The sequence below is a fragment of the Eptesicus fuscus genome, chromosome 22 (assembly GCF_027574615.1).
Source record: "Eptesicus fuscus isolate TK198812 chromosome 22, DD_ASM_mEF_20220401, whole genome shotgun sequence".
NCBI lineage: Eukaryota > Metazoa > Chordata > Mammalia > Chiroptera > Vespertilionidae > Eptesicus > Eptesicus fuscus.
In genome coordinates this window covers 40218302-40240588 of record NC_072494.1, presented here as the reverse complement: position 1 = coordinate 40240588, position 22287 = coordinate 40218302, and the positions used below count along the sequence as shown (strand labels likewise).

The 22287-nt window shown below is 41.8% G+C and overlaps 1 protein-coding gene across 7 annotated transcripts; it reads right to left on the bottom strand.

Annotated features, from left to right (window-relative positions):
- Positions 1 to 3580: 3580 nt before the first annotated feature.
- On the bottom strand, positions 3581 to 21674 carry SLC19A2 (solute carrier family 19 member 2). Of its 7 annotated transcripts, none has more exons than XM_054712033.1 (7): positions 21265 to 21674; positions 18554 to 18658; positions 13677 to 14279; positions 8911 to 9133; positions 7889 to 8081; positions 7404 to 7545; positions 3581 to 5543 (listed from the first exon to the last, which is right to left on the bottom strand). In XM_054712033.1, exons 1-7 carry the CDS (start codon positions 21466 to 21468, stop codon positions 5415 to 5417), a joined length of 1599 nt encoding a protein of 532 aa, XP_054568008.1. In that variant the 5' UTR covers positions 21469 to 21674; the 3' UTR covers positions 3581 to 5414. The 7 variants fall into 7 exon arrangements, with proteins under 7 accessions (XP_054568008.1, XP_054568009.1, XP_054568010.1 ...); XM_054712034.1 differs by lacking the exon at positions 21265 to 21674 and adding an exon at positions 19719 to 19864; XM_054712035.1 differs by lacking the exon at positions 21265 to 21674 and adding an exon at positions 19514 to 19783.
- Between the last annotated feature and the right edge of the window lie 613 nt (positions 21675 to 22287).

Sequence of the window (22287 nt, the reverse complement as noted above, 5' to 3'; positions counted from 1 at the left end):
AAACATTGTTAAGTGAAAGAAGCCAGACACAAAAGACCACATATTGTATGATTCCATTTTTATGAAATATCCAGAACAGGCAAATCTACAGAGACAGAAAGATTAGTGGTTGCCTAGGACTGGGTGGTGTGTGGGTGCTGCTATTGAAGATCAATTGGGTGGGTGACTGCTAACGGATGAAGTATATGGTCTATGAATTATATGTCAACAATAAAAAACATTATAAAAATATTAATGGAATACTGGGCAAACCATCACTGGAGAGTTGAAAATAATTTTTTTAAAAGAAAGTTTTCAAGATTAATATATGGGTCCTGTGTCCTGTGCTTAACTAGCTTATAGATTTTAATTTCGAAGTCTAGTTACACCATCTTTAAAACAGGGATAATGTTAACACTTGCCTTTAGAACTATGAGGATGAAGTAAGGTAATCATGTGCTTAGCCTTAGCACAATGCTTGATGCATACAAAGTGATCAATAAATGGTGACTATTACCATTACATCGTTTTCAAAAACGATGAGAGTAGATTCTAGAGTGAATATCTTTAAATGTCCAAAATGAAAATAAGAATAATTTTAAATTATGTGTGGAATTCTACAAAAATATTCTCTACATTATCAGTTTGTACAGTTGAAACCTATATAGTTTTATTAACTAATATATAAAATAGCTAGGTGTTGATGTATCCATTTCAAAGAAATGTACATGAAACATTACAATCATCAGAGCCCTGTGTTATCTAAGTGAGTATAAAACCTGGATTATCTCTTCCGTAAAATTTAGATTTACACCCCACTTAAATGGAAGTTAAGAGTTCCAGTTACCTCAAATCCAGTTGCAAACAAAAACAAGTGTAAAAACACTTGAAAGCAATAATAAAAAATTACTACAAAATTTGTGAGCTAAGCTGGAGCTGTTTGTTAGTCTCTCACAGTCCTTATTATAATAAACTAGAGGCCTGGTGCATAAATTCATGCATGGGCGGGGTCCCTTGGCCTGGCCAGCAATAGGGGCCAATGGGGGCCGCAGGAGGTTGGCTGGCCAGCTAGATCGATCGGCTGGGGGTCGGGGCACAGGAAGTTGGCTGTGGGAGCGCACTGACCACCAGGGGCAGCTCCTGTGTTGAGCATCTGCCCCCTGGTGGTCAGTGCACATCATAGCAACTGGTTGACCAGTGGTTCGGTAGCTTAGGCTTTTATATGTATAGGTTCAGGTCTGTGAGTTCCCAGCCCAGAAATTAGAATGTGATCATTGGAAAGGAAGGAAAAGAAAAGAGGTGATTTGTTAAAAGTAGATAAACACTGACACCAAAAAAAAACACACAAAACTAGAAGGGTGACAGACTGACAAATAGGGAGAATAAGTAAAAGGAGTTCAAAGCAGAGGCTACCTAGAATAAAACTCAAATCTTGGCTCATCTGTTCTACAGGCAAGCAGAGACAAACACTAAATTACAACACTGTACAATCTGCAGTGATAAACCTGAGCCACTTTAAAAAGGGTTTATTTCACCATCACTCATTTAAGAAGGCAGAGAAATATTAAGACTAATTCCTAATATTTGCATGAAGGAGCTCACACACTTTAAAAGAAGATGGGGTTAAACAGAGGGAGCACAGGGTGCACAAGGGTGCATTTAGCTAAGAAATAAAAAGGGATTAGGAAAGGTGACAATAAAAAGACTTCTGCAGAGCGTTGATGTCAGCGCTGACTTCTGAAGAATGAAAAGACTGCAAGAGGGCAGGCAGGGCATTGTACACAGATAGATGGTGGCATTTGTGAGGGCCCATCGAGTTGACTCCAGGATCTTTAGGTAGTTCAGAATCTCTGGCATAAAACACAAAAGGTGGGGTGGGGCATAAAAATGCAATCTACCCCCAATTGCTGTGGCAGCCTCTGGGATATCACAGACATATGGTGAAAACCACTGCAAGATGACCTGTGAACAAACATTTCTATTAGAATCAGTACCATCTTTGGGCAAGTTAAGTGTATCATTCATTTCTTCTAACCTGTACAGATAGAATATTTTTGTATTTTTGTGTTTGATGAGATATTTTGCAGACCTGCTACATTAATTGAAGTTCATATTGGGGGTGGGGAGGGGGTAGTTAACCAAACATTACTCCAGAGAAATTCAAAGCTTATGACAGGTGGCAACTATTCGATTTCTCCTAGTCAGCAGAAAATGTTCCCGTCAACGTCTCAACCAAAATTGGCCTGAGTTCTGAGCAAGGAATGCAGAAGGATCATAGAAACACTGATCAAAAGTATGAGGAAGTTGGCAAAGATGTACTCTTTAAAAACCTAGCATTCTGAACTCCCTCCCATCAATATTAATGAAAAAAAATAGAGGAATTAGGACTACTACAAGATCCTTTTCCAGAATCAAAGGAGATGATGTCCAGAAACGCCTTTTCCAACCTAAATCGTGTTATACAAATGTAAGGTATTAATTATGAGGGTGCCATGATTAAGTAAAATAATAACCAGTTTCTATCATTGAAGCACAATGCCTTGAATAAAACGTCCCATGGACTAGAGCTTATTTGTAATCATTTTAATCTTAATGTTTTATAAAATAATGGGCATTTAGCTGTTGCACTGGCAGATGGCTCTATTGAGCCCATTGCATATCACTTATATAATTCAACTAGAGGCCCGATGCATGAAATACGTGCAAGAGTAGGCCTTCCCTACCACCCGCCCCTGCTGCTGGCACCTGCTTCCCTCTGGCACTCAGGACCCAGGCTTCCCTCGCAGCCCCAGCTTCATCCGGAAGGTCTTCCGGTCTAATTAGCATATTATGTTTTTATTATTATAGATATTCATATGTCACTGGAATGTATTCTGCAACAAAAGACAAAAATAAGATAGGATCCCTGCACAGAAGGCATACAATCGGAAAGGCATACAAGGGTTAAAACTATAGGAACAGAAAACTTAATCTTTAAAAAATTGTGTTTCCATGAAAAATTCCCAAGTCTTTGGTGATAATCAATAAAATGCCTTAATGAAGCAGGCTTTGGAAGTGGGTATTAAAGGGAAGGTGCTCATTGGTTGTAAGAAAAGATGGATTTGTTTCTGGGACATGATGACCAAATGATTCTCGACGGATGGCAGGAAGATGCTTCCCTGGGTGTCAGAACATTCTGGGCGGGAACAAAGAAGCTGGGAAGTTTCAGAACAAGATGATAGCTTCTGCCCTTGAATTGATTTCATTTATTTTAAAAATGCAGATAACACTGATGAGAATGTGGGCCTTTTGTTTCTAAAAGGGAGAATGCTTTAAAAACAGAGATGAGAGATATCAAGATGAAGATCAAGAAAAATGAACAGTGCAATGCAGTGCTAGAAAAAAATAGGAAAACAACAGAAATAAGGGGAAGAGTCAAAGGTAAAGACCACAAAACAATGGAAGAATTAATAAGACATCAAGGTTAATTAGGAAGGTCAGGTGAGGGGAAGGCTTAATATGAAATCTGTCTTAGAAATTATTAAAAGATTTAAAGTTATAATACAAAGGTCCCACTGAAACGAAAGACAAATTTAAAATGATTTTGATTTAAAAAGGGAAATATACCGTAAAATATTTATTTAATAAAAATAATTTTATAAGCTATACAGAATTGAATAAAAAGTACAACAAATTATTTCCACTTTGCAAAACTGCATACAGTACAACTTGCAAATAGTGTTCAGCATTCTGCAAACATGGCCACCCACCAAGACGTGAACCTGTTACTGTCTTAATAAGTAAAGGCTCCAGTTGTGTGCCACAGACTTCAAATTAAATTCCAGGGAGATAATGCTTTGGTAATGTGAACACTTTGATTATATAACAGTCCATTTTATTTAAAAAGATTAAATAAAATCCCTCAAGTACCACTCTTCTTTTGTTTCTTCATAAACAATTCCCTATATAGCAAAATAAAATAAAAGATAAAAGAATTCCAGGCTGTTACTTTAAGACATCATGTCCCCTTCCCTTCCATAGCTAGTGTTCTTTTCCTTTCCCTATATCCAAAAAGACGTTGAATGGAAAATGACCTATTCTTATTCTATTCATTTACTTTTAGAGTTCCTGCTTAAACCAAATATATGTCAATTTTGCAATCTTGACACTATTATTCACAGTTTAGCTGTGTCATTCGAAAAATATTAACACCCCCAGATGAAAGCAGCTAACGAGGTTCTTTTCAAGATAAGGCAACAAAGTTGGCTTTAAAGTCCTCTTCACGTCTCACATATTCTAGCAGCCACTAGGTAGGTTGGCTGATTTGTTAATGTATAAATGTATACATAATATTTTTTCAAGTACCTTGGAACTGGAATCACTAGCAGTTATTTTAAGCAAATATTAAAGATGATCCACCTTTAGAGCAAAGGCAGATTTAATGTACAAAATGCAGGAATCGTCTCTATCCTGGTTCCTGTCCCATTGAAATCATCAAAAAGGCTCAGTTTGTGAAAAAGGCCTTGGAATAATCCAACTCCTAATGACAACCTTATCTTGGATAAGAAGGACAAATATAAAAGTTATAAATGGAGATGAAGTTATTTTAAAAAAGACTTTTTCATTTTATTTTGGAAATAAAAGGGAATGCAAATACAGAGTGGGCTAGTTGTGTCTTTAGCCCAAATTTTAACTTTTCATCATGGAATGAACAGTCCTTCCTATGGAGGAATAAAAGATGAGGAAATCTACCTGCATTTTCTGATTAGTTCTCTTCACTCAGCTTATTAGCAGGCTTCAAACGTGCCTTATTTTCTAACTAAATGAGCTCCTCTGGGAAGCATAAAATGATGCAAACATGTATTTCAAACAAAAATCTACACAAATACGGAACTGGCAAGATGGGAACTGAGAACATTCATACAATGAATTCTTAAACATAACTTACTAGGGCAAATACTGCCTGTGATAGGAACAACTTTCATCTGTAGAAAGCAAGTGCACATGAGTAACACAAAATAAGAATTAAGTTGTACAGAGACAGGTGCTGTTACAACATATTCCTATCTTGACCTGTAACATCTGTGGCCCCTGTGAGACCCTGGTCTCAAGCTTCTGTTTAATCAGATGTAGAAGTACTTGACCTATGAGACACCAAGCTCACTTGCTATCAAGTATACAACACCATGTGCTGTTTTACTGCTCGCCATGGCTTGGTTTTCAAAATCAAGTTCACTTCTGAATCAGAAAAAAAGTCATCCTTAAATAAACAAACTTTCCTTCTGTTCCTCTGAACACGATTATGTTATGCTGGGAACACAGGTATAGTCAATTGGCTGCTTTGAAGCCATGAAATGCACATTCATAAATATATGTTCTACACCTTAAAAAATTAAATACATCCAGGGACTGTGGCTGTGCGGAGTTCTTGCTATAAGAAGCTTGTCAGTAGTGAATTATGAAGTGGTTACTTGAGAACTTGACTCTGGATCTTCCTGCTTTGTATATTTCTTCATAATAGTGACTATACCATTAGCCAGGAAAACCACAGCGATGAGTGCAAAATAACCTGCGTAGATCAGGAACTAAAGGGGGAAACAAGTCATGTAGAGAGTTATTAATAAGAAGAGCTGTTGTATTACACATATGAAAACATACTCTATAATTAAAAGGAATTCAGTTTCTCAATAGAACTTTAAAAAGCAGTGTGCCCAATGTACGAGGCACTGAAAACACAGAGGCAGCAGAGTGCGGTGGTACAGAAGCCTGGATGCCTCGTGTGAATCCTGTTGACACCCTTGACTACCTGTGTGACCTTGACTGAGATACCTAATCTCTGAACCTTAACTTCATTTACAAAATGGAATTCATATTTCCTACTTCACAGGGTTGTTGGGAAGGATGAGATCATGTATGTCAATGTTTATTAGCACCATGCCGATGCTGTTAATACTACTGTTGGTATTTTTGTTGTTGTCACTGAGTCATGGTCTCTACCCTCAAGCTGGTAGATTGGTACCTGGGTATGACTAACAGGCCAAGTTCTGAAGATCAAGAACTTAGATTCTTCCCCAGAAGAGGGCAGTAGAAGGTCAACTACAGATTGGGGCAAAATTAGATTTATAATTGTTTGTATGGAAAATAATACAATAATTAATATATAATAATAATGAATAAACCGTGTTTCTGTAAACCTACTTTTGCCCCACCCTGTATATTCCATTATAGGATTACATTTTATATGGATCCTCTCTAAGCCAAGTTTTTTTTTTTTAAGCCAACTTTTTAATGTGGCTATATAGATTAGCAACATAGTCACCACCATATTCTTCTTAAAATATCTTACTAAATATACATAAGCTGGTTCATGGGTTCAAGAAGAGAGTAGCTCTAAGTTCTGAACTAGATTTTTAAAAGATTGGATACATTTTCCTATAGGAAATCTGTTAATCACGGTAGCTAAAGGTTCAGCACAGCCCACACATTCCTATTACCCAATATGTCTAAACCCCTAATTTTATAGCAGGTTCTAGTTTCTGTCCTACCCTCCATCCTTAATGAAGCACCTAACTCTTGCAAGGTCTCCTGAGGTTTCTACTCCCAGTAGTAACTGGGAAACATACAAAGTAATAAGCTCCCCTCCTCTGCTCCCCCCTCCACCTTTTGGAGGCAGCAAACGCAGAGCGAGACAAGTAGGCTTCAGAGTTAGATTCTGGTTGAGATCCTAGCTCTGCGCTACTATTGTTGAGTCGGTGACCTTAACACTTAACATTATTTAACTCTCAGATTATTTTCTCCATTCTAAACCTGACAACTCTACAAAATCCTGTATAAAGTACCTGGTACGTAGAAAGCACTCAGTGCACATTACCTATTATTATGATTTCTCTTTTAGAGCTCACCAGTGAAAATACAGTTAATTACTGCTGATATGTTGGGACTTTCTATTCTAACAAAACTAATGTGGAAGTATGGAGGGAATGACCGAGAAGCAATTTTCTGGCCTGAGATGGGGCACTTTTTGATTTAATCACCTGTACAGAGCAAACCCTACCTATAGGCTCACAATGCATGAAGGCATATGCAACCATACGATCCCTCAATGAAGAAATGTGTTCACATAATCTTGGGTGTTTGTTACAGGTGTTTTCTCAATAGGTCGTGTGTTAAGAATCAGAATGCTATTCATCAACAGCAAGTCATTACCCTGTATCTGGGGGAGGGGGATTAAATAAAGAAGGGAGGAGACTTAGCTGCAAGATAAGGCAGGTTGCCCCCAACATGCTCCAGGTAGCAAAGAACTACAGAAGGGGGAGGATTGACAAGAGGGGACACCGTCACTTTTTATGTTATGTCAGTCTATACTGTTTGAATTTTTCATTAGGTATCTCCCACTGTGTCACCCTGATCAAGGCATAACTTCTTCAGTGCAAAACAGCTCTTACCTGAGTGGTAATTTCTAAGCCAAGGCCACTGGCATCGACTACAATGAGTGTGAGCAGCGTCTGCAGGGCCAGAGCAATGAAGGTGTTGACACCAAACACTAGGGCATAACGCTCCATGCTGAGGTTTGCTGCAATCTGAAAGCTTAACAAATAAAGAAGAATAGATAAGAATTTCTTCCTGGGTAAAATTTTAATTTAAATGGGAAGGGTACTCCCTTCCTTCTACTGTCAATCACCTTCCCAACCAAGTGAAAAGTATTTTGTTGCTAAATGATGTCAATCTCATGCAAAATCTGGAAACAGCGGGAACACGTGAACGAGGAATTAAATGAACCTTGCCTAAATGCTTCCTCAGGAGAAAACAAACAATACAGTGCTCTCTCCCTTTTGCCTCTTTTAACTAGAAAATTTCATTTCTTTGTAAAGAAACCAAAAGGTTTATCCAATCACAACTTTTCCTAATGCTTCTTTGATAAAATACATACGTTGCTATAGTGATGAGTAACATGTAGATGATTCTGAAGACAACATAGGACGCGTAGCACACCCAAATGTTACCCACGGTGTCCATGATGTACACTGCGGCCGCAATCAGGAGAGAACACAGAGACAGTGTCATTTCTCCCCAAGTGGACCAGGAAATTTTTATGTAACCAACTGCAAAAACGGCAACAGCACCTGCAGAATGAAAAGAGCAATAAATAAAGACTATTTAAAACAATTTAAATCAGCTTAGATTATTCCATTTTAATGCTGTGAACTTACATAGAGGGTGCTCAAGATTAGGGAGGGCCTTGAAAGGGAGGCAGAGAATTTACTTGATGGACTAAATGCTATAGAGCCAGGGAGAGGATGAGAGACTGAATCAGGGCAGTTGGCAATGAGATGGGAAAGGAGGCCACAGATCCAGGGAGGCTGATGAAGAAATGCGGCTGAGGCAGAGGCCATGTCCAAAAGAACTACTGCTCCTAAGCTTGGCACCGTGGCAGGACAGGGCCTCTCTCCTCCCTGAGGAGCCATTGAGAACATGGCAAAAGGGCATCTCTGCCCTTTGGTAAAATGACGACAATGATAATGACAGCTAAAATGTACGGAGTGCTCCTGAGTGCCAGGTGCAGTGATAAGTGTTTATAGATATCATGTAAAGTCTTCCAAAAACCTTATGAGGCATGTCACCAAATTAGAAAGGGACAACAGAATAAAGCAGTCAATGACACCGGCTCTGAGTTCAAATCTTAACCTCACTACTTACCATCTATATTACCTTGGACAGGTTAATAACATATCTGTCCATGGTTTCAACTATAAAATGGGATGGCAATTGCAGCTATCTCAGGAATTTTGTAAGGACTGAGTTAATATACATAAGTTATAATATCTGAGCTCAAAATAGGTAAATCATTCTTTGGAGTTACTTCCCGTTTGGGAGGGGAGAGAAAACCTGATTATGGTTGACGACTACCAGAGGAATCCCCCTCCTGACCATCCCTAATGCAGCACTGCTTACCCAGTAAGGTGGAAACGGCCTCCACACCTCCGTTATAGATAGCAGCATAGCGAGAAGGCATCACCTGCTCCCACAGGCCCTGTGTGTAGTTGATCACTTGAAAATAGCCACAGGTGGAGAGGGCCCACCACACGGACCAGCAGAGCAGAGGGCGGGAGGAGTAGCACATCAAGAAGTCATTCCACAGTACCTTCAGCACGAGGAGCCGGTCTGGCTGGGGCTCCTACACAACCACAGGGAAGAAAGCTCAACCATCTCGAAGGCAACTGGACAGGAAGCAACTGTATAGACTCAGTATTTAATTTGACAGGTGTTACTCTTTTCCTTTGTGAAAAATATACAGGGTGGGGCAAAAGTAGGTTCACAGTTGTTCATACGGAAAATAATAATAAATACAAGAATGAACTCTTGATACATAATTATAAAATTTTTCTTGTAATGAGAACTTTTTTTTTTAAATATATATTTTATTGATTTTTTACAGAGAGGAAGGGAGAGGGACAGAGAGTCAGAAACATCCATGAGAGAGAAACATTGATCAGCTGCCTCCTGCACACCCCGCACTGGGGATGTGCCCGCAACCAAGGTACATGCCCTTGGCCGGAATCGAACCTGGGACCTTTCAGTCCGCAGGCCGATGCTCTATCCACTGAGCCACACCAGTCAGGGAGTAATGAGAACTTTTAAGACCTATTTTATTAGCATCTCCCAAATATTGCAATACTATCATCACCATATTGCACATTGTATCCCCAGGACTTATTTTATAACTGGAAGTTTGTACCTTTTGACTCCCTTCACCCATTTCTCCTACTGCACAATCCCAATCTGGTCTTTATGAGCTTTTAGATTTTTGGTTGTGTGTGTGTGTGTTCTGTTTTGAGATTCCAAATATAAATGAGAGCATATGGTATTTGTCTTTCTCTTTTTGACTTATTTCTCATAGCATAATATACTTGAAGTCCATCTATGTTGTTTTTAAATGGCAAGAATTCATTCTTTTTTTTTTTTTCTTTAATCCTCACCCAAGGATATGTTTTTATGTATTTATTTTTTAGAGAGAGAGGAAAGGAGAAACATTGATGTATGAGAGAAACATCAATTGATTGCCTCCCATACCTCCCCCAATCAGGGATCGGACACAAATCAAGGTAGGTGCCCTGACAGGGAATTGAACCCGCAACCTTTTGGTGCACAGGACAAAGCTCCAATCGAGTCACCCGGCAAGGGCAGAACTCATTTTTTATGGCTAATAATTTTTCATTATTATACACATTTTCTTTATTTGTTCATCCACTGATGGACACATGGGTTGTTTCCATATCTTGGCTATTTTAACTAAAGCTACAATGAACATGGGGGTGCAGATACCTTTTTGAGTTAGTGTTTTTGTTTTCTTCAGATAAATACCCAGAAGGAGAATTGCTGGATCATATGGATATTCAGTTTACACTTCTATCAATAGTGACAAAGGGTTTCCTTTTCTCCACATCCTCGCCAACACTTGTTATCTTTCTGAGAACAACCATTCCAACAGGTCTGTGTGGTTTTGATTGCATTTCCCTGGTGATTAGAAGCATCTCTTCATGTACCTGTTAGCCACGTGCATGTCTTCTTTGGAAAAATGTCTATTCAGATCTTTTGCCTGTTTTTCAATTGGATTTTATTTACTATTGAGTTGTATTAGTTTTTTATGTATTTTGGATATTAACCCCTTGTCAGATATATAATTTGCAAATATTTTCTCCTATTCAGTAGGTTGCTTTCATTTTGTTGACTGTTTCCTTTGCTATGCAGAAGCTTTTTAGTTTGAAGGAGACCCACTTATTTTTGCTGTTGTTGCTTTTGCTTTTGGTGTCAGGTTTAAAAAATCATTGCTAAGACCAATGTCATGAAGCTTACTGCCTTTGTTTTCTTCTAAGAGTTTAATGTTTCGGGTCTTACTGTCTCAAATCTTAATCCAGTTTGAGTTAATTTTGTGTAGCCTCTTCTCCTTTAAATAGAACCTTGACAGGGTATTAACTTTACAAGTGAAAGGCCACTCTTTATTGAGCTCAGTCATGCAAAGGGAAATTTATCTATAGTCAAACCAATGGCTACGATGGAAATTTTTGAGAATAAGTTTGACAAACTTATTATTTGTCAAAATATGGTTCTATGAGTCAGGACTGCACTTTATTCTGATTTTCATGGCTAGTTCCTTTATGTTACTCAGGTCTCAACTCAGACAACAGCTTTCAGAAGCCATTCAGTACTCTTACCAATCATTACTTCTCGATACTACATCACTTGCTAGCCCATTTTTCCTTTCTATAAAATCAAGATCAAACCACACACCTACCTATATATTCTTCTTTACCATAATTACTTCAATTATAACTTATGGTTCAGTTATGAGCTTTGTCAACTTAAAATGACAGTGCAATCTCCAACATCCGTATTTTGACTTTCCTTCAAGCTTGTCAAAGAAAAACAGTATTTTAGGGTTGTAAGAGCCAAGCAGCACTGCCTGCCTGTTGGGGTGCCAGGAGCAAAACCAAGGACATCATGGTATGGGCTTGAATCCTAATTTTTACCACACTGTAACCAACAGGATGGTTCTGACTGCTGTCACCCCATGAAAGACTTCATGGAGCACAGTATAGGTTGAAGTGCATCTCACGTATATTCTTCACCTATGTTTAGGAGTATATCTGTGTAATTCTACAGTCACGATCTCTGATCCTGATCCTCCTCTCTAACATGAGAGGGTTGATGAGATCTAATGTCCCTTGTAACTTTAAGATGCTCTTATTATTCAAAGACTTGTGGTTTGAATCACTTTTAACTCTAAAATGTTATAATTATTCATGTTAAGTATTTACACTTTGCCTATCTATAAGTAACAAATATCAAGTTGCTCTATGAATGTAAATTTCAACTCATTAATTGACTAGGTTTCAACTCATTAGTAGGTAATAAAATCAATTTAGTGAGCAACGACCACATGATAAAAAATAAAGTGAATGGAATGTGTCAGAATAAAATAATGTATTTTAAAAACCATGGTTTCAGTTACATATAAAGTATATACACACACACACACACACACACACATGTGTATGTGTGTATACATATGTGTGTGTGTGTGTGTGTGTGTACATATATATATATATATATAATATAATAAAGAGCTAATATGCTAATTAGACCTAACAGCAGAACAACCATCCAGACAAACTTCTGGACGAAGCCCCCGAGGCAGCCGCAGTTGCAAGGGCTGAGCCCCTTGCACAAATTTCGTGCATCGGGCCTCTAATATACACATATACACATACACACACACACACACACACACACACACACACACACACACACCTATGTACTGGTTGCTACATAAAATGTTTCTTACTAAGTAGTTTCCTGTTTATATTCAAAAAAGTTTAAAACTTACTGGTTTATAAAAATCTTTATAGAACTATGGTCAATATGTTAATATTTAAAAAATGTATATATGTATTATAGGTATGTATATACATATTAGTCTTAGCTAAAGCCATTTTGACACATTTGAAACAGATTTTTAAAAGGTTCTTATTCTTTCTTCTACATGAGATCTATCGAACGATCACTCGTACACCTTTCCCTCCCTCAACAACTTTGTTGACTCTCTGGCGTCACCTAACAAACTGAAGGAGTCAGCGTTTCATTTCTACTTAGTTCCTGGTAACTGACTGAAGCTGCCCTCATCGTCAAAGTGAGTTTATGGTAAGTGTCACCAGGCTCTACAGTGTGACCCAAGCTCTTTGGGATGATAACCTACATTTCAACGAGTAACCAGAGTGAAGAAGGGGGGAAGGCGAAAGAGACTAATTTTCGATGAGGACATCAGATGCCACGTTGAAACAAGTTGGGTTAACTCCAGGTGGAGAGTCAGGCTCTATTCATGCTGGTCCTTTACTCTCAGCCAGCCCACAAAGCCTACGGGGCTTGGCTTTAGGCCTGACAGAACCCGTCTACAAAGATGGAATGTTAATAGGCTTATTAACAAACACATCCCAGGAAAACTAAGATTAATTCAGTATGTTTGAGAGGAATCTTGCCCCTCATAGCTTATAACCTGATAGAAAGATACACTTTTATGAAAAGGGTGACTGACTGGGGGAGGCGGTGAATCTTCCTGTCTAGAGAGAATGGATGGATGAATTATTTTGATGCCATACCTCTTCTAAGAAACAATTTCATAGTCACACTTCTAACATTATTTCATCTTCTTAACTATTCCTTTTGATCCTCTTCTCCTGTATTATTCATTACCACGCACTTCGGCAAAGTATAATTTCCAGCACAGAAGAGGACAGTAACTCCTATCCGTAAACATTTGGCTTCAAGTCAGAAACTGGAAGTAGATATTCATCATTTGTTGGAATCATTTCACCTATTCATTTTGCAAAAATCTTCTGAGTGCTGTATTTATATGCCAAGATTGAAAGATGAAAGAAGAGATAGCCCTTGCTGTGGCTTCTAAAACATCTCTGACACAAGCAATAGAATGTTGTGCCAGTCTGACCTTGAAGGTCATTCACTCCAGAGGAAAATACATTTGTCATTCCTAATTTAAATCAACCTTATCTTGACTCAATGAATGAATGAACCTCCGTCCAACTCAGGATAAAACCTGAATCCACGTGAACACAAGGTCTAGCATAAGGGGTTTCCTGTCTGGTTTTTCACTGCTGGCCTAGCCCCCCGAGTAGCAACCACAAGACATTTAAAGTTGGACTTACCGGTTCCTCCACGGGAGGGTCCTCCACATTTAGAGGGATTTTTGACTCAACATCCTCCCACCCAGGAAGGTGGTTAGAAGCTGAGGTGTCAGTCACAATACCACCATTTTGTATCTTGATACCATTCACTCCCTTGCAGGTAGAATGAACATGGTGAAAAAAAAGGCTCTTCTGTGGCATAGGCAGAAACCAGGCCACGGCAAAAGCCACAGAAACACAGGTAAGAGAGATGACATTCAGGCTGAACAGGGACCAGCCTGCCACTGAGACGAGGATTTGCCCTAGGACTGAGCCCACTGTGAAGCCCACCAAGGTGGCAGTTCGACTGTAACTTGTGACTTTCTGGTACCTGCTCAGGTCTACCACACTGTAGATGTAAGAGTAATAGGCGATTTCAGTGGCTGTGGCGATGCCATAGAAGAATTCCAAGAACTGAATGGCCAGCAGTCCCTGGGCATAGAGCAGCATGAACCATGTGACGATAAGGCTGAGCCCTTGCAGCAGAACAACGGGTTTGTAACGGAGGTAGTCTGTGGCAAGGAACACAGGAAACAGCAGCACCAGGTAAGAGTAAGTCCATACTGGATAAATTTCATTGAAGACCTGACAGGCAAAGAAGGATAAAAACTTATTAGTGATATCAAAGGACCTGGAATATTCATAACAATTTATTCTTATAAAACAACCTACTAATACCTCAAATACCTCATCCTTACCAACCAAAGAAATCATGACAACAGTTCTGAATATTGTTTGGAATATACTTCCCTACTTCCCCTCCATCTTTTTCTTAAAATCCTGCCCATTCATCAAGGCCTCGTTCTTAGGCTTCCCCGCCCCAGGGAGACTGCTGGCGCTGACGATCTTTGTACCACAACACTCAAAGCTCTCTGGACACTGCTTTGTACGTGTCATCTCCCAGTTCCTCACATCACTGGTTCTCAGCCATGGCTGCACATTTCCTGAGGAGCTTTAAGAATTCTGGATGCCCAGCCATCGGAATTTTTTAAAAACCTCCCAGGAGATTTTAACATGAGTCAGATCTGAGAACCATTGCCTTATAGTTCTTTAAGGATGGACTCATCTGCACAACCTAATATCCGGCCTACTGTTTAGGACATACCTGGCTCAATAAATGTCTTCAAAACAAATAAATGCCTTGGAATCACTGACAATTCTTTCTTCGGGGCACAGGACAGGAAGCCTTGATCCTTCTGCTTGACTGATTAGGAATGATTTGAATCCTCTAATTTTAAGTTTCATTTCTTTGGGAGCCCAGGAATAAGAGGGTTAATCTGTTTACAATCTTTTAAAGATATATATATTTTACTGATTTCAGAGAGGAAGGAAGAGGGGTAGAGAGATAGGAACATCAATTATGAGAGAGAATCATTGATCTGCTGCCTCCGGCACGTTCCCTACAGAGGATCGACTTCCTGGTTCATAGGTCTATGCTCAACCACTGAGCCACAGTGGCTGGGCTGTTTACAATCTTGATAGAATATCTGTGGGTGGTAGAATTATGGGCAATTTTGATGTTCTTTTTGCTTGAAAAGTAGTAGTGTTGGCTATTTATTTTCAATGTATTTTTAAAATTGAGATATAATAGAAATAATCTTTAAAATAAGCATTAAACCATTAAGACTCCCAGCTAGAATTTCAGTTTCATCATTTGCTGTGTGATCCTAGGCAAGTTCTTTTAGTTCCCGTTAGACTTAATCTCCATCATCAATAAAAGAAGGATAAGACCTACACCATAGGGTTATTGTTGCAAGGAATAAATGAGAGAATATGTGTAAATCACTTACTCCACTTTATTCATAGGTCTGAAGACTTGAGGACTAACATGAACATACAGACCACTTGGAACAATATGAATTAGCTAAATTAACTGAACTGTCATCCCCATTCTTCCAATAAAGTCATCATAGGAGACTTTTCCTTCCTCTTATATGTGCCTCGTGTCTAGCAAGGTCTAGACCAGCCAGTTTTTAAAGATCATTTCAAATTCTGCATCAGTGTTCCCAATTATTTATTTATTTTTTGTTAATCCTCACTCAAGGATATTTTTTCCCATTGATTTTTAGAGAGAGTGGAAGGGAGGGGGAGAGACAGAGAGAGAAACATTGATGTGAGAGAAACACATCACTTGGTTGCCTCCCTGACCAGGGCCAGAACCTGCAACTGAGGTACGTGCCCTAGACTGCAATCGAACCAGGAACCCTTCAGTCCTTGGGCCGATGATCTATCCACTGAACAAACTGGCTAGAACAATGGCCCCAGTTTTTAAGTGCTTTCTAAAAGGTTGTCTTGGTAACAGGCTAAATACTTTGCAATGGTGCACTGTAACCCTAGACTTTGACAATCTAAGTTCAAGGATGACTTTCTTTTTAACTCTTATGTATACCTCAGTTTACCCAAGTATAAAATGGGCTGTTTTAAGGTTTTAGAGGAGCAACAGAGTAAACAATTATTGTGAAATCTTTTTTCAGTGCAGAACACAACTATAAAAGTAAAACATAATCTGAAATACATTCCAGACTTGATTTCTTTCTGACTGGCCGAATACCAAAAGTGATTTATCTAAGAGCCTCACCTTCATGAATTTTTATCTAACTTGTGTTTGTAAGTCATTTAGCAACCTCCACTTGATCAGGAAATGTTCTAGCACCTGAACATGTGCATGAAAGAATAATCGAGAACTGTGGAAATTATTCTAATTCAGAAGTGTGGAAATTTTAGCAAATGAGGAACAAAGTACACTTTGCTGGCTTAACCACAGTGGAAGATGCCTCTCAGTAGAAAACCAAAGGGACCAAGAGTATACCCTGAGAAGAAGGCCGACTTTTCGTAGTTGCGTTCCATTAACAAGGTCCCACTGCTTTTTTGCCTGTAGTTTTACAGATACTCTCCTAGTTTTCTTAAGTTTGAAAGTGCCTCCTGGGTTTGACTTAGCATGTTTCCTCACCTTCCCATTTCCCCAACTTGTGTTCCCCAACAAAGCACCACAGAGCCATCAGCCATCACACCTCTCCATTGAAATGCCCTCCATCCCTTACTGCAACACCCCACCTTCTTTTGTTTTCTACCACACCCCTCTGGACTTCAATTTACTTCTTCACTTTAGTAATATGGTCTGTACTGAGACTTTATACACCTTTCTTTCTTTTTTTTAAATATATTTTATTGATTTTTTACAGAGAGGAAGGGAGAGGGATAGAGAGTTAGAAACATCGATCAGCTGCCTCCTGCACACCCCTCACTGGGGATGTGCCCGCAACCAAGGTACATGCCCTTGACCGGAATCAAACCTGGGACCCTTCAGTCCGAAGGCCGACGCTCTATCCACTGTGCCAAACCGGCTTCAGCTTTATACACCTTTCAATAATAATTGTCCCCAAATGATTACCTGCCAAATTTTCATTACATAAATCTCATCCTTTTAATTAATGATTTAAAGTGTTTATACTTACAAATCTGTTGCTATTCCTAATACAAAACCACAATATAGATCATGAAGATGAGGAAAAGTAACATTGCCAGACCTGCAATGCCAAGTAGAAACAAAAACAAAAGGCAAGCAGGCAGAGACCAGATGGCTTCTCTTTAACTCACTGTAAATAGGAACCCAGACTTTCCTCCTGTGAGAGAGGATCCACCTAACATGAATGTCCCTCTCACAGTATGACCTGCATTAGAACAGCAAATCTCTACTGAGGAGCTACACACTGTGCTAATCACACCTACATGACCCCATTTAATCCAAACAACAACCCTAGGAGGGAAATGCTTGTCATCCCTATTTTAAAACTGAGGAACTTGGCCTCAGAGAAAGGTTACATAAACTGTCCCCCAAGTTATCATAGGTCGTAATTGGCAGAGGGAGAAACTGGACCTAGATATTCTGAATCCACCACACTTCAATGCCTCATTTCTTCAATCAGAAAACTCTTACTGATCATTTACTGTGTTCCAAGGTTACTTCTAATGCCTGCAGCAGCTTTTTTTCCAGAGAGAGAGAGAGAGAGAGAGAGAGAGAGAGAGAGAGAGAGAGAGACAGAGACATCGATCAGTTGTCTCCTATATGCACCCAGGCCAGAGATCAAACCTGCAACCTAGGTATGTGCCCTGACCAGGAATTGAACCCTTCACTCTGGTGCATGGTAGGACATTTGACCCAACTGAGCCACACTGACTAGGGCTACAGCAGCTTTTCAGCCTGCATTGAGGCGCCTGTATAGGGCATTCATGAAGAGATAAAGACCACGTCTCCAGAGGTTAGCCATTGGGTCTCCAAAAAAAGGACCCCTTCTTTCTCAATGCCTCCAAGGAGAAGCTGTCACGCCAAAAATACTTCTTTGATTGATACTTTGAATCTTGAAGGGGAACTTCCTACATGCAGAAATGGACAAATTACAGGCTCTACTGTCCAGACCCTGGACAATGTCTGATGCCAGGTAAAACCTGGCATGGGAGCAAAAGGAACTGATTTTATTGTAAGGCACCTGTCACAACTCTTGGGGTCAGGACTTGTTTGTGGCTTTCCTCTGAGATAGAAAAGTCAAGGGGGAAGAGTTCGGTTTTGATTTCTAACTCAGATTTAGACTTTATTTTAGAATCAAGTTCAATTAAACTAATAAGCATTTATTTGCACAACACTGTTTTCAAGCTGTATGAAGATTACAAGAAAAAAGAATAAAATGAAACCATTTTTCCAAGAGCTGTGAACTAGTGTGGAACACACACACACACACACACACACACACACACACTATTGATCAGGGAGATCAGAAATACGGGGTTGCTTCTGTGAGATGGACCTGAAGGATGAGGAAGTTGGAGGCGAACAGAAAGATATGGTATCAATGGATACATACGTACGGGAGGCTTTCTCCAAGCTGAGATCTCCTCTTCAAGTATAGACCAGGAGATGAGTCCCTGGCCGTGCTGGACTTAGGACTCTGAGATGAATGTGGAAGGAGCTAGGGCATGGGGAAGAGGGTAAGGGGAAGAAGGGTGTAGGCAGTGGAAAATAAGGCTGTTCCGGAATTCAGAGCCAAATTCTGAAAGGCTCTGAATACCAGGCAGTGAAGGTGGAATGTTTTTTTAAGGAAATCAAAGGAAGGTAATGAATGTCTGTCAAATCACATGCTAAAAAAGATGAAAGGATTAAAAATATTTTGTAGGTAAAGAGCTCTCTTTTATTAAATATTTGTCTTTCCACTCTTGGGAAACAATCAAATTTTAACCTGTTTAAAACTTATAAAGTGGTGCCTAACAGAGGTGAACATTTTTCCTGAAATACAAGAAAAAAATATTTTGAGAGTCTGTCCTTCCTTCCCCCCTTTTGTCTTTGGACATGGCTAACAACAGCTCTATTTAAGACGATCCAGCTTGGCCCTTCTCAAGTCTTCTAGGGGGAAATACAAACTTCAACACAAACATCACTGAGCACGATTAACACTCACTCTGCCTGAAAACCATGTCAGAATTTTATTTCACTGTCATCGGTGAAAGCATGCACTCAGTCAGAAAGAACACATTGTTCTATTTATTTCAATTATTAGATTATTTTTAAAAATCTAGGATTCTGGAGAGAGTGAACAGAGCCACACTGCACACAACCAACAGACTCAGCCCTAATTCCGGAGGCCTCAGAGACTAATGACATCCCTTTTTCCAAACACTCGCTTTCTCTCCAAACCCTGCCCTCTTCCTTATCTAATTTGCAATAACAGAAGTGTGCTATGGTTTTGTTACACAATCAGCAAATATTTCCAAGGCCTTCACCCCCGCCCCCTGCTTTATTCCTATGCCCCTGAACATATTTCACTCACCCTAGAAAGCTTGCTGGTAAGACAGGGCACGTCCCACAGCATGGAACATCCCACAGCAACTCTTTGCCCAGGGCACGTGACAAAACAGATTGCCTTTCAAACATCAACACTGGGAGAATGTTTCTTGGCCTTGCGCTTGGTCAGGCAAGGCACACACACTGATCACATGGCAGTTCACATGAAACTTTAATTGTCAGCAGCTCACCAGCAGTATCACCTCTGCTTCAGTGCCGACACCTCTGACCCAGTGGCTGTGTGGGGTGTCCAGGATCATTCTCTCACATTTACTGCAGTAATTTTCTTCTTGTAAAACCACTCTGTTCACAGGAGTTGGCCCTTTCCATTTTATTACAGCATTACAATTCAAATATGTAATGAGTAACTGTTGCAGTCCCTTGTGGAGTGGAGTGGGCCATAAGACTGCAAAGTAGAAGACCTGAAGTTGGGTCAAAGTCAGTGATACTTGCTAGAGGTGAGACTATGAGAAACTCAAATGAAACCCTCCATCCAGTCTTCAACACCCAACCTTCAATTCCTTGATGAGGGACCTTAAAAACGGAGGAGCAATGCAATAACAGAGTGGGCTGTGAGTAATGCCACCCTGCTCTGACCTGTGATGCAGGGATACTGAGAGGTGATGAATCAGGGAGAGGAGCCAGGTTTAGACAGGAGCATGTCACCGCAACTGGGAGGAAAAGTGAGCCTGGGCAAAACGGGCGAGCGAGCAAGCGCCCACGCAGCGTTCCAGAAAGGAGCACCAGACCTCAGCTTTCAGGCTTTGCAGCCTTCAAGGGAGAGCATGTTGAACCTGCTTTCTTCTGGTTTTGTGGGGTCACCCTGAGTGTCGTTCCTTTTTCAGTTAATATAATGTCTTTCTTCTTCAGAAAACACAAGTGTTGAGACTGACCATAAGGTGTGAGAGTTGGGACGTTTTTAAGGTACACAGTGCACTTGTGAAGTACGGATACCCCCTCATCTGGGGAAAATCAACCAGCAGGAAGTTCCTGATCACGGACTGCGGGCTCCCGATCACTCTGAACATCACAGAGGGACAGTTTTGCAAGATCTCACCGTGCAGTTGAGCAAAACTAACGTCTGTGAAGCAACAATTCACAATGCAAGAAAAACTGTAATTAAGGGCCAACTCTGCGATACCATCTAAGTATCTGCTTTTATCCCAGCAGGTGTGTGTGTGTGCGGGGGGGGGGGGGGGGGGGCGCATACCCTTGGACACAGTCCCATCCAACTAAGAATCAAGGCAAATTAAGACGACGGGCTCTCGCGGTCCCGGACTGTCCTAATTTGAGCACAGCCATCAAGTCAACGGAAAACAAAGTAAGGGATGGGATGGGAGGGGCTGCAGTAGCGGGAGGGCGGATCCTTTGAGAAAAGCAGGGGTTACTCAGCATGTGGGTCCCCGCTTTCAAACAACAAATATGTACTAGACCTCCACCGTGTGCAAAGTACAGCTTGCTGTTTTCACTTTTTTTTTTTCCTCCAAACACATCCCCCTTTTCCCGCCAGCCCTCCCCCGGCGGCCTGGAGCATCTCAGCGCCGCGGCTCCGAGCCCGGAGAAGGCGCGCCCCCCAAACCAACGGGCAGACAGCCTGAATTACTGCGGCGCACAGCGCGGGCCGCCGTCCAACCGGGAAAGTCACAAATCTGCCCAGAAAGGCTCCCGCCCCTTCCCTCGCCGCAGCCCCTCCGCACACCTGCCGCCCGCGCCCGCGCCCGCTCCCGCCGCGCGTACCTCCCTCTTGGTCAGGTTCTTGTCGGGCCCCAGCAGGTAGGGCGTCAGGAAGGGCTCGGACGGCCTGAGGCTGGCGAAGAAGCCGTAGGCGCAGAGCAGCGAGGTGGGCAGGAGCCAGCCCTCGCGCGGGACCCGCGCCGTGCGCAGGAGCATGGTGGCCGCCGCCGCCGCCGCCCGCCGGGACACCGGGCCGGGCACATCCATCCGGAGCGCGAGGGGCGGAGACCCGGCCCCTTCCTCCTCCTCTTCCTCCTCCGCCAACTGAAGTGAGGCTCAAGCGTCGCCCCAGCGCCGGCACCTGTCACCACCCGCGGCGCCTCCTCCCGGCAGGGCCCGGCCGTCCTGGGTGTCGCTCCGGCCTCCTCCGCGCCGGGAGTTTGCAGTGCAGCCCGGCGACGCGCGGCCCAAGGCAGGCACGCCCTAAGGCCCACCCTCCGCCGCCGCCTCCAGGCGGGGAGCCAATCACAGGAGAGGTTTGGAAGCTGGCTTCTCTCCCATTGGCCGGTGGCGGCACGCCAGACGGCTGACGTCGGCGGGCTGAAGCGTGGAGGACGGGCTCGGTGGAAAGCCGAGCTGTGGCGGCGGCGCGCGCTGGTCGGGCGCGTGGCCAAAGGGGCTGCGGGCGCCGGGGGCCGGGGGCTCGCCCGCCCTCCACGCCGCCGCTCACCTGTGAGGGGAGCTCCGTGTGGATCTCCTCCCCACCGAAAGGAAGGCGCCGCGGTCTCTCATGGCCACCGTCCCTCTGGGCGCCCTTTCAGATTCTCCCTCCCCGGCGCCTTCGCGGGCGAGGCCGGGCAGAGATTACACCCGGGGCAGGGGCTGCCTCGCCTACCTGTTCTCCGTCGTGCTCTGCGGCCGCGGAGAGGTGAGAAGCCCGGGAGCGTTTACCGAGAGAACGAACCTGAAGAAAGTGCGTAAACCATTGTGAGAAGCCTGAGCCAGCTCGTCATTAACAGAAGGACCTAAATGGAGTGCTGGCCACAGGGATTTGGCTCTATTTTGTCACTTTTCGCAAGCAGGATA